Consider the following 17,952-nt stretch of genomic DNA (forward strand, 5'->3'; position numbering starts at 1 on the left):
TTGGTTTCAAACTCATTAACATTGCAAAAACTGAACATGCCTAGTAGAACTGTCACACTGAGGAAAACTATTTAGGAATCCCAAATGAATCTGAGTCAAGACAAGGAGAGAGGACAAGCCATGAGAATGATTTCTCAGTTTGACATAATGATCTCTGGGAGTTGCAGTATGGTACATTTGGAAACTAACTGTAACACATATCTGTTCTTGATTAAACAATTGTGTTTATGATTCATTTACAGATATATTTGTGTAAACTATTAGTATTTTGATAGATGGCCAATTTGGCCAAATTTTCAGTCTTGCTTTTCTCAGCTCTGCCGGTTTTTACCTTATGTACCAGTCAAAGTTTTAAACGGACAAGAGCGCCGCCATGTGTTAATGATCAGTACTACCACAAAGTCCTGACCCGGAACTGGGGACGTGAAATGAAGATAAACGCTCATTGAAATGGCGTCAGTGACGGTACGGAGCTGGGTTCTTTGCACGGTGTCACTGCTAAATTTATTGTTTGTATTTATATCCGGAGCCGACTTTATTCGGTTTGTATCATTTCGAGCAATTTATCATAACATTACAGGGGAGACGACACTCTGTCAAGGTAAGCTCTCGTCTGTTGGTAGCTGAAGGAGTGGTTTTTAGCTAACTTTGGGGGAGGAGTTGTCAGTGACACACATGGGTAATAACTCAAAGATAAAATGTACAAGGAGCTAATATTCAATAAAGACAGTGCAAGAAAATCATCAAAGAGAAAGAACAGTACTTATCGTGAGAATATTTGTACGATACGTAATATGTATCGTAAACTCGGGTGCTATCGCCCGGCTAGCTCAGTCGGTAGAGCATGAGACTCTTAATCTCAGGGTCGTGGGTTCGAGCCCCACGTTGGGCGACGTTTTTGTTTAGTTTATATTTTTTTCTCCCTCTTTTTCTCTTGCTTCCATAATATCAAGAATGCTATTACTGTTTTATCATTTCTCCTGGAGGCGAAAGTTTGCGTTATTCAATTAAAATATTGTATTTGACATAGGACTTAATGATCGATTATGGTCGTATGAACACTAAGGTCGAATTTGATTTCTGTTATGAAGAGGCGGCCTCGTCATGTGCGGGACATTAGTTTTCTGTGAGATCTAGGATGAATTTAAAATTTTACTACTCACATAAAGCTTTTAATGATCCCTCTCCATCTTGTAAAAATAAACTACTTGTTCCGTGTTTTCCTTTAGAAAGCGGACCATTCTAAAAAGTCTATAGCTAGACCTAGCTTAGCTCAGTTTCTCTGTACTACTTTTACATTTTTAAATATGAATTTAATTAATTATATGCTTTTACTCTGTTTAAAATACAGTTTTATTTTGAGTATTAACTTTTAGCCATTATGTTGATTGTTTTATGACTATTGTAAGGTTTAAACTACATTTTTAAAAACATTTTTGGTGTGTGTGTGTAAAGCACTTTGCAGTTGTGCTTGAAAGATACCATATGAATGACGAAATTATTTAGTTACTATATTCAGGATATTAGGGATAGCTGTGTGGAGGAGTATATTTTGGGGCATATTTAACACTTGAGCGCTTATGAACAATACTTTTGTGTTCCCAGTGGCTCCATGCAAGCCAATACTGATGTTTTAGTTCACTACTATGAGTTCCACAGGTTCTTTTTATGTGGATATAATGTAGGGATATTACTAACAACAAGATTGCATTGTGTAAAAATACAGTTTCAAATCGTAAAAAGTCCCATTTATTATCAATAGAAGAACAATACCAATTCAAATTCCTGTTTTAAAATGACTTTTCTCAACTTTTCCCACATTTGTCTTAACGTAGACTCCATACCGTGGTCGGTGGCCTTGAGCGACAGCTCTGTCCTCAAGTCACTTGCAGTGGATCTGTGCCTGCTGGCTCTCTTCACTACACAGCACAGTTTGCTGGCCTGGTCACCTGTCAAACAGGCCCTTCAGTCTGTGCTGGGGTCCCTCAACAGGACTGCATACTGCTTCACTACTGCACTGGTTCTTCAGGTACAGCAGCTTGCACTCTCCAAGTATTTAAATCTAGACTTAGAACCATAAACAATTAGATACAGTCTTGGATGGATTGTAAACTAACTTGGATATGGACTCGTGAAAGAGCTCTTCATCCTCCAGCATAGTACATAGACTACAAATGACTCGACTGTATTGTGAATGTTTTGATTAATCGTTTTATTGATTTGAGTCTAACGTATTTGATACATTAGACTATAAAACTATACATGCTAATTTGCAATGTTTTTTTATATTTATTTTACTTATATTTGAAGCTGTATTAGTGATTTTGAGGTTATTTGGAATATATAAACTCGTTGTGACTAGTCTTTGTCTTTGTTTTGTGTGTCTTTGTCAGTGATAGTTGTAATTTTTTTTTATTTATTTTGATTAATTTTGTGGCTTATTAAAGCTGTTTTAAGTAATTTTGTGTTTCATTGTAGTTTGTTTTGAGTAATTTTTTATTTCTTTGCAATTTCCTGAGTTCTTTATCTCTTTCTCTGTTTGTTTTCTTTCTTTTACTTTCTTTTGGTGGTTTAATTGCCTAACAAGATCAGTGACGAGTAAGTAATGTCTGTAATGCTTTTATGGGTACAATTGTGATGTAATACATGACCTACTGCCCTTCAGGTGCTCCTTAAATACTATTTTCCTAAACACCTTATTCAGTATGTTTCAGTCTGTATCATTGTTTTATTTTTCCTGTGATAGATCTTGATACGTTATTGGCAACCTGTGACTGGGGCCCCCTGTTTGTGGTCAGTACGTCATGCACCCTGGAGTATCTGGTTTCCTTTGCTCTGTTTTGCTCTGCACTTCCTCTGCTGGTCCATCATCTGCAGCATCCTCATGATATTTGATTATCCAGAATTATTGGGTATCAAGCAGGTAAGAAACAAATGTTGGGATGTAGTTTTGTTTTCGGAGGTGGGAAAGCCCTAGGCCAGGGCTACTCAATTCGGTCCTACGAAGGCCGCAATCCAGCAGGTTTTCCATGTATCCCTGCACCAACACACCTGAGTCAAATTAGGTGGCTCTAACAGCCAATCAGGTTCTACACAATGACTCATTAATTTGACTCAGGTGTGTTGGTGCAGGGAATGGATACATGGAAAACCTGCTGGATTGCGGCCCTCGTAGGACCGAATTGAGTAGCCCTGCCCAAGACTCTTTAACTAAGAACTGTAACTCAAATGTGAACACAAATGTAGACACAGTTCTTCTCAGTTGCAAAACAAAGTATTGAAACTTTTCAATTAGTACTTGGACAGAGCACATTTGGCATAAATGGCAGCTGCACGTCTTTCCAGCCCCTTTTCAGTTAATTTAGAAGCAAATGAGTTCAACTGATTATATAACTTCTAAAATTCTCTCTACCTGCTTCTCCCCTCTCAGGTGTATTATGAGTGTCTTGGTTTAGGAGACCCTCTCTGTCAAAAGTCACCACATGTCCAGCGACTCCTGTCCCACCTCCGCCATCCGGTGTGCCTGGAGCTGGGCATCATCCTGTGGCTCCTGCCGGCCTTATCCCTGGACAGGCTCCTGCTGGCGGGGACTATGTCGACCTATCTGGCCCTGGCACACTCCCTGGACAAGCAGGATTTAGCCTTCCTCTGTGTGCAGCTTAAAAGTAAGATGCAGCTCTTTGCTGAGCCACAGCAGGGCAGTACTGACACCACAACCGACCAGGACAACAGAAACCACAAGAAGAACTGAGGTCAAGGTTGCCCCACTGCCCCAATCCGAAGCTGCCTTGTTATTAACAAGAAATATTCTTTCAGGGATGTTTGTTTGTTTTGCATCTTGGAATGTGGGTTTTTTTAAAAGGTGATTTTCATTGCATTTTTTAACCTTTTGGCTTGTATTAGACTGACAGAACAATTATACAATAACACGCTCAATGTTCCTGTTTTAAACTGCACTGACTTGTTTTCGTTTGTTCCTCAGAATATTTTTTATGATCTGTTACATCTAGGTGTCAAGTATGTTGACATTATGCTGATTTCGGATTTAATTCTTCTTGGAAAACAGTGTCAGACTGAAATTTCACACTGAGAAGAACTGCTTGGGGGGAACAAACAAAGCCTTGTATCATTTCTGATGCTATGAATGTATTTCCTCAGTTATTTCATTGAATCTGTGTTGATAGCATCAGATTCATAGAACATCAGATTAATATGTGACTTGAAGCTGAACACACTAAACAAACTGGGTTGATATTTCATGCCTCAACTTAATTGCTATTTAAGTTAGCTCCTGTTAGCATAACAGGGTAATTTGCGTTTTTCATTTTCAGCTCACAGTACTGTATTGCTTGATTTCATATATTTTGTACACTAATGTTGGTTTTCCATTAGTCTGCACTGTTTCAGTGTAACTATAATAACGTTCAGTATTTTGAATAAATTTATTGTGAATGTTGTCCTCCCTTTCATGTCTGTTTAAAGCTTGTTTTATTTCATTTTATACAAAATTATGTTTCATGTAATTATCAAGGTAACAATGGTTCATAAGCCCCCCAACAGATAAACATTTAACTCGTATCTAAAACAAGAGCTGAAATGGCTCCGGAAATAGTGATGACATGATCATGTCAGGCTTTGAACTGGTTAAAGATATTTGTGCTACACATATTCAGTTGTCATTTATTAGATACATACAATCTGTCCTTATGAAATTTCTAAAACTCAGTTTCAGACTCACTTTACTGATGTTGGAGGGGAAAACAAAGAGATACACACCTATAAATGTGACATAGTCCTGTTCAGTACCTGTGAACAAAAATGCACTTATAGAAAAAAACAAATGACTCAAAATGGAAATTGAATCTTTCCCACACTCTAAAATGGAAAACACTATAGAAATCTGAGAAATGTTCAGATTTATTTGAATTCAAGGTTAAAAATGTATTTTTTCTACCACTTTAAGGTGGACTGGATTAAGATACAAGGTTAGAAATAAAGAAATGCTCTTACCCAAATTAAACATAAAGCTCGAGTGCCATGGCAATATTTCTGGAATTTCCATTTCACAATCTGTGTGTTTTGAAGAAGTTTTGCTGTAAAAAAAACTCTTCCACGTTGTGTGACTAAGAACAATCTTGCAATAACAGAAATCTGTGAAGGTTGGTTGTGAAAAATGCCCCACAAAACATGTTATTAGTCTCAAGTGAAACTGAAGCAGGATTTTCAGCCTGTACCATACGCCTGCACACTGAATCAAGACAAAAGAACATGACGCAGAGCTCTTTGGGAGCATCAGAATAAATTTAGTTTATAAGGATTTTAATACAACTCAGAAAAAAGACCGACTGACCTGTAATAAAGCACAGCAGAGGTTTATGTGGGACTACTTTGCCTCTGGTACTAGATGCACTGATTGCATCAAATAAAAGATTTAATCAGAAAGTTAGCAGGGTTAGTGTTACCCAGTGTCAGACAACTCTTTGAAGAACCCCTCAGCAGGGGAATCACACATTCAACAACACAGAACAAGGCCTACAACTCATTGAAACCCTACCAGGACTGCTAAATTTGCTGAGTTAATTTAGAGCATTGAAGGACATATTGTCTCTATATTTCCTAAATTTATCTCACAGCTATAAAAATATATGTAAACAGTTAATAAACCCATTAATTTGGCAAAAATATAAGTCTAGTCATTGATATGCCATATAGAAATGTAGCCAATCAATGCCTAACACTGCAGATCCCACTTGTTTGTACTTTTTTAGTTTCTTCGTTTTCTAGTTTGGGATTGTTTTAGACTTCACTGTAATATTTTTGTCTTAACTCCAGAAAAGTATTTAATCCACTTTATTCAGTCGCTATATAACCAATAATTAACAATGAAAAAAAGCAAAGTAGCCTATTTTTAAATGCATGGCATAACAGTGAAGCTGATCACGCCCTGTCCTGATGCAGCTTTGCGCGCTGGCAAATCTGGCGCTGCAGTTCGGGTTTATCGCCGCGCCCCCTCCACCTCCACCTCCTCACCAATCAGCCTTGCTGGACAGAGAGATGGGCCGAGGTGGGGGGGTGGTAGCTGGGCAGACGGCTATGCTCTTTAAACGCCTTTTCTTAGGTCCCACAATATGGTGTGTGCCACTAAACTCTCCTGACGGAATTGAGTGTAATTATCGGATTACAGCCTTGCAGCTCTGAAGCTGGAAATATTTACTACCACACCGACAACGGAGGCGGTTTTATGCCCTGATGCACAGTTGGGTGTTGAGAGTTTTTTGACTGACTCACGCAGGGTTTTTAAACTTTACGTTTGGCCAACATTCATTCTCATTATTGTTATTATTATTATCATTTTCGTTGACAGAGAAAAGAGATTTTGCGTCTTGGAGAGAAGCGCATTACGCAACTGGAGATGTAATGACGAGGATTTACATTTTGAAAAAAGGGGGTTTTGGTAAGTTTAATTTCCCTACTAATCTAAAGAATATTGCTTCGAAGTAGAAAATTATTTTTTTTAAAGACCATTGAATTAACTTGAATTTAGTCGTTAAACTTAGACTGGACAATAGCCAAACTAGACTAGAGACTACTTTTTGTTGTTGTTTTTGCTTACTGTCCCATTTGGTTAAAAGTATATTACCTTAACATGTTTGTGAGAGAAAACTGAGTTTATTCAGTATGTATATTTATTTTTTGTTTTTGCAGAACATTCCTGAGGAGTAACGCTGAGCATTTCGTCCAGAGAGCTGCTCCTTTTCTGTTATGTCTGTCTCCTCTCTGCCAGAATGGAAGCAACTCCTTCTGGAGAAGAAGAGGAGGGAGGAAGAAGAAAGAGAGAGGAGAGAAAAAGAAGAGGAAGAAAAGTTAGCCAGCATGCCTGCCTGGAAGCGAGGAATCATCCAACGAAGGAAGGCGAAGCAGGACAATTTTGGTGACAGAGAGAAGGACATCTGCCCACTGCAGGCGGATGTCAGATCTCCTTCTGATTGCCTGAGTGACACAGATAGCTCGATTACAGTCAATCTGGGAAGTGACCTGTCACTCAGTCCAGATCCAGGGCAGTGGCTGGATGCAGAGCCCAAACTAGTGAGTCAGGTGTCCGTGGAAACCATAGTTCCAGTCCATGAAAACCCATTTATCCGCACACAAAGTGCATGGAGGAAGAGCAGAGATTCAGATGCAGGGAATGACCTGGAAGTTAAGGAAAGGGACAAGCACAGTCCCAGGGGTCAAGATGTGGATTCAAGCAGAGGACGGGATATAGAGCTGAAGAAGTTTAGGGATATTAATGAAAAAGAGAAGAGCCGGGACAGGAGTCAAGGAAGAGAAAGAGAGAACAACAGGGAGGCGTGTGATAAAGACAAAAACCAATGGAGAGAGTCTGTTAAAGATGCAGTCCAGTCAGAAGAAAAGGAAACCCATTCTCCATCTGGTCCGTTTTCTCCTCTTATTTCTTGTCTTCGGACCATCCGTGCTGACAACATCATCATTATCGAACAGGACAGGAAAGGGAGTGATGAGAGGAGGGGCAGATGGAGGGAGGTGGAGAGGCCTCAAGAGGACCAGCAGGGGAAAAGAGGGATGAAGATGGATCTTAGGGAGATCCTGGCTGGAGGAGGCAGCGTCACCGAGATCCGAGCCTCTGAAGTTCTAATTATAAAGCCCTCAGTCAGCCCTGAAGACAGGAGTGCAGAGGGCAATGGGAAGGAGGATGGAGAGATGAAGACGTGTGTGGATTTAAGGAGGGAGAGTATGGGCAGAGAGCTGAGAACTGACATGTCCTGGCTAAGAGAAAAAGAGAAGGAGAGGCCATGGGGTCAGGCGACGGTTATTAATAAAGATGAAAGAAAGAACAGTTTGGATGACAGTGTGTTTGTTGAGAGGGGAGGGAGGGTCAGCCAGTTACTGAGTAAATTTGGAGAGCATCCTAAGCCTCCATGTCGATCTAAAAGCTCTGATAATTTTCTTCATCCAGGGAGGAGGAAATTTTCAGGAGATCAAGATGACCAACAGGCTGAAGAGGGGATGGCAGACGGAAAGAATTTGTTGGTGAAAAGTATACCAAAACGTTCCTTTAGCTTCTCAGATCGAGTCATTAGTGCTGAAGAGAATGGGCTAGGCAACGAAGGATGCTACGAAAGGAAACATTCAAACAGGAATGTGCCAGTATGGGTTAATATGGCAAACATGGGGAAGGAAACTACATCAAAACTCAAGCTGGGGTGTGCAAGACTTTTAGATAAAGAACGCTTTGGAAAGCATAGAGATATAAAAAATGAGGATGAAAAGGGAGGAGCCATGCAATGGAGAAATCAGGCAGAAATGTGGAAAAAAAACAGGTTTGAATTTAAGAAAGCTGAGCCTGTTGATAAGAGGGCTGAAGAGAAAGTAGGTGATACAGATGGAGACAAAGGGTTCACAATGGCATCAGTTAAAACCATAGAGGGAATATCGTTTGCTAGAAGAATACCCATCAGACAGGATGGGAGAACACGAGGTGAAAGAGAAGCGAAACGAACGACAAGGGAGAAGAGTTTAGAAAATACGAACAAAGAGCCAGAAGTAGGAGGGCAGACTGAGGAACAAGGTAGTGATAAAGCCAATCTCCAGAGAGAAGATGGATCTGAAAACACAATCCAGCCTGAAGCTAGTGAAATCACCGCTGCTCCAGCAGAGGCACTTAGTCTGAGTCAAGCTGCCGAGGTTCAGTCCAGTTATGATTCAGCTTTCACAGAGTGCTCCAGTTTGCTCTGCACAGTCCCGGATACAGCTGCCCATAGAGGGCCAGAGTGGAGTGGTACAGGACCACAAGGACCTTACCTCACACATTCTGTTTTGACCCCACAAACCGAGGATCTTATCAGCAAAATAGAAAAAGTAGGAGACACAACAGTTTACATGAATGAGAGAGGTGCAAAAGCTCACTGGGCTGCACATGAAATGACCAAAGAGAACAAACTGGAGATGCAACCCGGAAGCAACAGTGGATCAGAGAGTCCGATTCACAATACAACTCCCAGATCTCCAAAAAGGATTGCACCCATTGGGATTCCACCAGGCCCCCTCGAAATACAAATCCCTAGGACTGTGTTTTATGTAGCTGAAGAAATGTTGGAAAAAAAAACAACTGAGGGTGGAAGCAGCGATGGACAAGACTGGGAAGGAGGGCGAGGGGTTGAGAGAAGGGATAGCTGGAGGATTGGAAAACCCTTGAGTCGTATTGAGTCCCTACGAGAGAAAATCAGACAGAGAGAGCTGGAGAAGCTCAGACAAAGAGAAGCACAAGGTGGAGATGGCAGTGAAGCTGCAGAGATCAGTGATGCTCAGACAGCTGATGCTAAGCGTGAAGAGAAGGGAAATGAAAAAGAGAAAGAGTGGGAAGCTACGGCCCATTTACAGAAGAGGCCAGCTGAAGCTGAGAGGGCACAGGAAGAGGCAGCGCAGCAGACATCCGTCACTGCGTTTGACGTCACACAGGAAGTTGACATGTTGAAAACCTGCCCACAGCTTCCTGTTTCTGTCCCCCGCTCGAAAGCCGACAGAGCAGAGGAAGTGACAAGCGAGTGCACCACTGCTGCCACCGAAGTTATCTATGATAGCACCCAGATATCCGAGGATGAAGATGGCCCCCTGAAACATGTAGAGGAGAAGCTGAGGCGACCCAGGGGCCATCACAGGAACAAAGAAGAAGAGGAAGACGAGGAAGAAAAGGAGCTCTCTGAGGAGGACGTGGAGGAATATTCATCTTCTTTCGATTCTGTACAGTCGCTCTCTCCTTCACCGCCTCATCCAAACTCTCTTGCAGCCATGAGCCGGATCTACAACCTGAACACTGTGGGTTCAAGGTCGGGTTTATGTTTGAGGGAGAGGGCAGGAGACATTTCATCACCTGTGCACCTTGTTAAAGTGAAGCCACTCATTTCAAACTCGCAGCAGGGGGACAGCAAAGCCCAGTCAGGTGATGACAGCTGTGGGGTTCAAAAAGTACAGCAGCAGATAGAGCAATTTCAGTTGAAAGAGCAGGAAGTGCAGAAGACCTGCACTTCACCAAATGCTTTGCTGAAGGACAAAGAGATAAAAAGGCAACAAAGCCCCAAAGGAGTGTTGAAGCATCAGAGGAAGGATAATGAAGAAAAACCAGAACTGAACCCTAAAGTGTCCCCTCAGCATGTTTGTTCTCCAACATCTCAACTTAAGCAAACTATCACCATCACCTCGTCATTTCTCAGGAGCCAATCTCCAGACAATTCTTTAAAAACTACAAATTATGCCCCGACTCCGGCCTCCTCCCCAAGCTCGCCTTCTCCTTCCCACTCCCCTAGCATCTCTCCATCACCCACCCCATCGCCAACGCTCTTTTCCATTAGGAGTGCCTCTGGTGGGCAAGTGAAAAGAGGTGCCACCATCACAATCACCCCCAAAAAACCTGCCGCTGGAGGAGCAACGGGGTCCACGGTACGACCTGTGACAATTGGGTCCACAAAGACCCCATCAGAACCAACTACCCCCACCATGACTGAGCCAGTGAAGAAGAAGTACCCAACAGTGGAGGAAATCGAGGTGATTGGTGGATATCAAAATTTGGAGAAGTCCTGTCTGGTCAAGAATAAAGGGACCCCGAAGAAAGTGAGTTTTGTTTTGTTTTTTGTTTTTTTTTTATCTTTCATTCATGTGAAAATAAGCTAAATATGCAATGGTGCAAAAATGCTCCAAATCATGCCAAAACAGTTTTTCAGAGGAGGGTGGGTCGTCTGCATGTTCTCACCTGTGGTTCCTATCTGCTTCATTGTGTGGTCAAATTCCCTTTCACTTGGAGAACATCCCTTTTGATTGAGAAGTGCGATCAGAGAGAACGAGTTAAGCCTGTTAAAGCCTTATCAAGCACGACATCTTGATTCTTAGCCATAAAATCCTGGAGTGATCTCCTTTGCCATTTGCTCCTACTCTAATTCTGTGCAGACTTTTTCTTTTACCCTGGGATGATGACCTACAGCACTACACTACGTCATTTAGTCACATCCTTACAAAGAGACACAGTAGAACCACAAAATGTTTAATAGAATCTACTTCTGTTGTTAATGTTTCATTATGGTGCTTGGTTTGTTTAAGCTTCTGCAGAAAAAGTCAGTTAACAGCAATGTTGCAGGCTTCTGTGGAGACAGAAAAATTGTGTAGGAACCACAACTGACAGGCAGCCAACTTCTTCCTCCTCTTCTATTTGTGCACATTTTGTCTGCCTACCCAACATCTCATGCTTGTCTGTCCGGAAACAAGCAGCACCACACTGGTATTTACAGTAATTCAGTCTGGGCAAGCTCGACTAACACTGTTTATGAATCTCACTAGAGCCAAAGTTAATTTTACACTATCTGTGTATTATTTTTCCACTCTTTTTGAATGTAGTTTAGATGAGCTCTTGTGTAATAAAACAGAGTTGCTTGGCAGAGCAGAAATACACTTTGTCCTCACATTTTCTTGTGAAGAAAAATCTGACACTATTTAGGACTTTCACTACCTCTCAGAAGGATCATATTGCTGTTTTAAAGTTGTTATCTTGCTTATAATTTCCCCTCAGAGTGCATCTTTTTCAGATTAGTTCCTAGTTCCCCTGTACCAATTCTCCTATTTCTGTTGACTCAGCCCTCTTTGCCTCTCAGACAAATCGCTCTTTGTATCTTCTTGGCTCTCTCCTGATGGCGCTTTGGGTTGTTAGACTCTGTTTTGGCAGAGAGTTTCTGACCTTCAAATGAACAGCGGGCCACCAACTTTTAGTCTGTTGTAGGTTGGATGGAAAGAAAGAAAGACAAAGCACTTCAACATCAGAAGATCAGTGAACAGCTCAGTGGTTGGGCAGAAGAGAAGAAAGGCAGAGAAAAAAGTAGCAGTTTGTTTGTAGTCATACTGAGAGGATTAAAGGCTTGTCATTTGGGCTGACAGAAACTCCCAGTCACACTGCATGTTTTTGCTCGCTTCCTCTTTCAGATGTCTGAGCTTCCTCCAAAACCATAACCAGATATTGACACAGGGAAGTGACGTGGTGTCCACTTTTAAATCCATATAACTCTTGTCTAACAGGACCATCTGTTTCTTAAGGTTCCACTTTAGAGTAAAACTGAAACCTGTAAAAGAATCACTTAAAGACCTCATGGAGCCATAAGTGTTTTTATGTAATTACATTCTGTGAATCATTTCAGCTTCCATCATGACCATTTTCATCCAATTCTTGTTAAAGGCATGCTTATGTGTAGTTTGCAATGTTCACAGAGTGATTCTCTAACCACCTGTTGCCCTTCAGACTGTTTGACGTCAGGCTTCCTTCTCCGCCTCCCCCTCCCCCCTATAAACCATCATGTCCCAGTGAGGGGGAGGCCTGTTTGTTTCTCCTCAAATACTCTATAATTTGACTTGATTTAGGTTTCTGCAACAAAACTCTTCCACGTTATTCAAAGTTTGCTCAAACTTAATTAAAATTGATATCTTTTTCTGTTTTTTGCTTGTTTTATCTTCATTTAAGCCCATTCATATTCAAAAAGAGATGGCTTTATGTAGGAGGGGACCTTAAAGAATCTTTCTGTTATTACTTTCAGTTTTGCAGTTTTGTTCTTCTGATGGTGTGTGAGGTCTAATTTTACTGGTTTCCTCCCTCTGATTACTTTTATTGTACTCACCTTATGCCAGTGTTTCCCTGGGTGCCTCTGCTGTCCTGCAGTGTTAGCCAGGGTTAATCAGGGTCAGGGAGGGTTGGGATTAGCTTCCTGTGCCTTAGCATGATTCTGCCAGCCTCTCTTGAGCAAAGCTATTATCTGAACTCCTCCACAGAAGGCGAGTTTAGAGTGAAGCAGGCTCCATGCACTTCACGTCTGCGCCTTTAAGTGTATTTACTACTTGTCTAAGTCTTGGAGCTGAGCTGCTGTCATTATAAGACTGTAGATGTGGAGCTACTTTCTGTCGCATTTAGGCTGTCTGTTTACACCATGCTTACTGCTGGGTAAACAACCTCCACAGGGCCTCATTCTCATTTTTAAGGGAACCAGAAGTTTCTGCTTCTGAATACACATCACAGTCTAAAATGAATGCGTGCATGAAGTGGACAGCCGGTAAGTACTTCTGTACAGGGAGTATTTCTGCTGTGTTAAGCCTCACACTGTCAGTCGACATTACAGTGACAGCATGCAACACCTCCCAGAGACCTACTAAAGCACTCAATTCCTCCATCCTGTGTTTAGATGACCACATAAGCACTTTTAAGAAGAAATTTATAAAATGCTTTATCCACAGAGATCACTTTATAAGTTATATGTGAGGATTTGGAAAAATTTACCAGATGAAAAGTGTTTTGGAATGGTTTTCTTGTCCATCAGATTCTATACAGCAAAATAGACAATTTCTTATCAAATTATGTATTTTAATTAGAATTTTTAAGTCATTTAAAGTTAGTTTCATTCATATTATGTATTTAGTTTTAATTAACCTTTATTTATCCAGGAGAGTCTTAACTAACATTATCATCAGTTTTAAAGTGGGATGCATCAACCATGAAAATCAAATCAACCCTTACAATTATAAAAGCAAATAAAGATATTTTCATTTCATGATATCTCTCTTTTTTATTAGCAGGCAAACGTATGCTTTGATGAGGACCAATTGGAGCAGGTGTGTGAGTACCCATCAGAGACCTGTCTGCTGACATTAAGCCTCCTCCCTAATGACCTGGGGAAGACGGAGAGGCCGCAGGGAGAGGATGCACAGGAGGATGAAGGCGAAGTAGAGGCAGGAGCATTCATTTTCAAGAGCACAAGGAACATGGGGATCGCTACGGGACCACGTTTAAGAGTGGGTCAGTGTCACCCCCTTCTCAGAAAACATAAAGTGTAGTGGGATCTTTTCACCATGTTTGTTTTCTCTTGATAAACTCTATAAGTTTTTATTTAAATTAGTATAAGAGGTTTAATTTCATTCAAAGCAGAGATTCTGGACTTCCATATAAAAATGTTTTTTTTTTAATCTAGTGAAGAGAAAAACACAGTTTGTTGATGTTAACAACAACTAGCCACTTCCTTATTTCTAACTGGTAATATCAGCCAGATAGTTGCACTGGGTAACATATTTCTATTATGAAGAAAATAAATATAGTTTTTCCTGGTTTAACTCCATAAATGGGGCTGAATGATGTGTCCGCAGCAGTAATCCCCAATAAATGTGACATTAACCCTTCTTAATAAAGTAGTTCCCAAGCACTGCATTATAAACTCCTATTTAAGAATCTACGTATACTTTTTTTGTGCTTTTTAAAAAAACGTAAAGTTACATTTGGAAAATTTTTTCACAAACTGGTCACACATTAGTAAATAAGCATATGTTCAGTTGTGTGGGGGAAAAAAGGCTGAAGCTAAATGCTACATAGATGCAGAAAGCTCTGAGGTGCAGGCTAAAGTTAAATTGGTCAAGACTCCTTTAATGCTATAATGTTGCATTTGTCCCTCAGGCACCGTGTTGCTTATGTAGTTCTTGTTTTTACTCAACAGGACCAAATCAAGTGATAGAAATATCTAATCTGATGCCATTGTGAGAGCTAGCATGATTAGAGCTAGCTCTCTTGCTAGCAATGCTTTACTAGCAACCAAGCCAGTGGAAAGTATTCTGTGTTTTATAGTTTTTAATCTAAACTATTTCTTTAAACCATTCATACTAAAACCTGCAATGTGCTTTTTGGTGCAAAACAATTAACAAATTAAGATGTTTTAGACTGTGCTCAGCTAAGTCAACACTGATTACAAACATAACTGGATGTCAAAACATCTGGAGGGCAAAAGATATTTACCAGTCATGCAACTGCTATAAATTCTTTGGCTAATTCTTTTCAGTACAAGACATAAAATTATGTTTATAGACCAGATATTCAACATTAAATTGGGTCAAATCATAGCTAACAATACTGTGAAGATCCACTTTTGACACTTGCTGCATGTTTTTCTCTCTTTATTTGATCGTAACCCCATCATGGTTTTAATGTCAGTGTTGGTGGGTTCTTTTTACATAATATTAATATGTTTATGACAAGACTTCTTTATACTCTATCACATTTTACAGAACATCTGTAAACATACTGTATAAGACATGTGAAGGGTTTGGTCTTGTGATTTTCTGACAGTAAGAAAGATGGACTAATGATAGTCTTTGAAATGTGTACAATTTTCACCATTTTGTAGCAGTTAATAAGAATGGGCAAGTTCAGTAAAATGATGAATTAAAGATTATAACTCATCCTGTGAAAACTCTAAATTAGTTCCAGCTGGAGAGTAAATGGAAAGGTATGGTTACATTTGTGGCCATCACAAAGCCATAAATGTTTCCACTGGTGAATGGGAAGATGCCTAAAATCAAAATAATACTCCTATATTCACCATATTTACCTTCCATCTCCATTCTCTGTCTTCCAGATGAATCTTGCCCTCGGTAGACGCCAGTCATCTTCGCCAAAATTGCCCATGTGATGAGATCATCGACATTTTATTGAGAAATATTATGATTTTTTAATATGTTTGAATTAATTTGTGTTTGTAGTCCTTTATTCTAGCATCAGGACTTGAATTAGGTTTTATGCACTTGATAAAAGGGACATAACTGTGTTTACTGTGGGAGGAATTCACCCAGATTATTTTCAGGGAACTGAGGGACAGCGGTGAATGTATAAGTGTGGTTCAAAAATTTAAATGAAACCCTCAAATGTGTACTGCTGAGCAATGGTGGATCACTTGTCTATGCAATATAAAGAAAGGGATAAGATTTTATTTTGTAGATAATATATTTTATAGTGTTTATAGTATCTCTCTTATGGTGTATTTTATGTTCATGTCTTTTGAAATTTAAGTCAGCTCTGCCTCAGCACAAAAGAAAGACTCACTGAAATGATTTTTATGTCATCTGGTTTGATGTGCCTGCTGCATTTGCCCATACAGATGACACAAAAATCGGCTAACATTGAAACGTATTTTGAAGCTTAACAGATACTATAAACCTCCTCTCTTTCTTCATGAATGTTGTCTTGTGTGCAACAGGTTTTGATTCTAAGTGTGATGCAAGTTGTTTCCTGTGGGGTTTAATGGAGCCTTACTGTTCACAGAAACAACTCTGCTAGCTATTCAGGTTATGGGCATTGACTTGAATAAAGGTTGTATTTTGTCATTTTTATTGTGTGGAAGTGGAGAGCTGATGGAAGTTCCCGAGAAGAAGATTTTATAACAATACTATTAATTCAATTTACATAATAACTTTGGCATAATAAAGCAGATATTGGACTTTTAGCTACATTTAGAATGTTATACAAGGGTGTGTTGTTTTTAAACTAATATTTTAATTGGTAAAAGATAATGCAAATTCATCCATATAACAAAATTTTCTATAACAATTGAAGAAGCTGGCTTCAAGAAAAAAAATAAAAGAGTTCTGAAAAACTGTTTCATCTCCTCTTTGGTTTATACAAAAACTGAGATGTTCTTTTCTCTTCTTTCTGTAAGGAAAAATTATTCTTCACTAATTTAATTGTTTGCCTCATTCTCACAAGCTTCCTATCATGAATACGGTACAAATATTGATTGTGAGATAAAAATTTAAATGCTGACAGTCTCACCAGGAAGCATTAAGTTTATTCGATTGATCAAAATTCACATTATTCAAACACAACTTTGCTAGTGATCTTGATATCTATTTGAAATTCCTAAACACATGTAATATTACTTTTTGGATGTGTATGATCAGTGGTTTATACATTATACATAACTATTCTCCTTTGTGCACTGCAAGACATGCTATTGTATATTATTTCAGAATTTACTCTGTGACAGCAGGCAAAATATTTTTTTCTTGGCTAATTTCAGCTTATTACAAATATTTTCTGTGGGTCTTTTTAAATTCATTTTCAGTTTTTCCTAAAAGCAAAAGAAACAAATCACTTGAAACCAGGTAGATATGGTGAGCACAAATAATAGCTGGAAGACTGGATGTAATCTAGCAGAAAGCTGGATGCAATGAAGTACACCTGCATACTTTAGTGAGAAATGATGGTTGTGGTTAGAAATAAAAGTATATTTATAGGACAAAATATTTCCAAACATAACAGGAAATGGTAATAAAATGGTAACAAAATGTATATATATATATATATATATATATATATATATAAATAGTTATATACAGCCAGGTTCAATACCAACCACCTCAAAGTTTGCGGACGATACACCCATAGTAGGTCTCATCAGCAATGATGGTGAGACCAGCTACAGGAAGTTGGTGAGCTAGCAGGTGCAGAAATAACAACCCTCTGCTCAATGTGGAGAAGATGAAAGAGATGATCACTGACTTCAGGAGACTCCCACGCAGCATCCCCTGCTGATCATCAACGGCTCCATCATATAAATTGTGAGTTGCACCAAATTCCTGGAGGTGGACACATCCCTAATGACCTCACCTGGCCGGCCAACATCACGTCACTGGCATGAAAAGCCTTAACAAAGATTACTTCTTCCCCATTATGACCACCTTCTACAGAGGTACCATATCATCCTGACAAGCTACATTATCTATACTGAAGCTGCACAGCCAAAAACAAGAAGACCCCACAGCTGATAGTAAATGCAGCCAGCAGGATCATCGGTGTCCCACTCCCCTCCCTCACAGATGTGAACAGCAACAAGCTCACCGAGAAAGCTGTCAACATTGCCAGACAGACAGACAGACAGACAGACACTATCGGTCAAAAGTATTAGAACATCCCTATTTTTCTAGTTATTTATTGAAAGTTATGCAGTTTAATGTCTCATTGCATTCTGAAATGAAAGCATAGTACAAATAGTTAAAGAAATCATGGAATCAATTTATAGACCTAAATGTATTTCAAACTTTACACTCATCAAACTAGCCATCTTTGGGAGATTTAACAGCTGAACACACTTG

At 39.7% G+C, this 17,952-nt stretch overlaps 2 protein-coding genes and 1 non-coding gene across 4 annotated transcripts; all 3 read left to right on the forward strand.

The window, feature by feature from the left end:
• Nucleotides 1-416: 416 nt before the first annotated feature.
• On the forward strand, nucleotides 417-4,457 carry nrm (nurim). Its single transcript, XM_042011269.1, has 4 exons — nucleotides 417-601; nucleotides 1,836-2,029; nucleotides 2,747-2,923; nucleotides 3,431-4,457. Exons 1-4 carry the CDS (start codon nucleotides 451-453, stop codon nucleotides 3,749-3,751), a joined length of 843 nt encoding a protein of 280 aa, XP_041867203.1. The 5' UTR covers nucleotides 417-450; the 3' UTR covers nucleotides 3,752-4,457.
• On the forward strand, nucleotides 820-892 carry trnak-cuu. Its single transcript has one exon. It is a non-coding gene; the product is annotated as a tRNA-Lys (tRNA).
• Nucleotides 4,458-6,092: 1,635 nt separating the features above from the next.
• On the forward strand, nucleotides 6,093-16,447 carry ppp1r18 (protein phosphatase 1, regulatory subunit 18). 2 transcript variants are annotated; one of them, XM_041967154.1, is made up of 5 exons: nucleotides 6,093-6,256; nucleotides 6,365-6,454; nucleotides 6,706-10,626; nucleotides 13,615-13,833; nucleotides 15,441-16,447. In XM_041967154.1, exons 3-5 carry the CDS (start codon nucleotides 6,763-6,765, stop codon nucleotides 15,492-15,494), a joined length of 4,137 nt encoding a protein of 1,378 aa, XP_041823088.1. In that variant the 5' UTR covers nucleotides 6,093-6,256; nucleotides 6,365-6,454; nucleotides 6,706-6,762; the 3' UTR covers nucleotides 15,495-16,447. The 2 variants fall into 2 exon arrangements, with proteins under 2 accessions (XP_041823088.1, XP_041823089.1); XM_041967155.1 differs by having other exon boundaries at nucleotides 6,096-6,454; nucleotides 13,615-13,837.
• Nucleotides 16,448-17,952: the final 1,505 nt, after the last annotated feature.

The sequence above is a fragment of the Melanotaenia boesemani genome, chromosome 17, assembly GCF_017639745.1.
Source record: "Melanotaenia boesemani isolate fMelBoe1 chromosome 17, fMelBoe1.pri, whole genome shotgun sequence".
NCBI lineage: Eukaryota > Metazoa > Chordata > Actinopteri > Atheriniformes > Melanotaeniidae > Melanotaenia > Melanotaenia boesemani.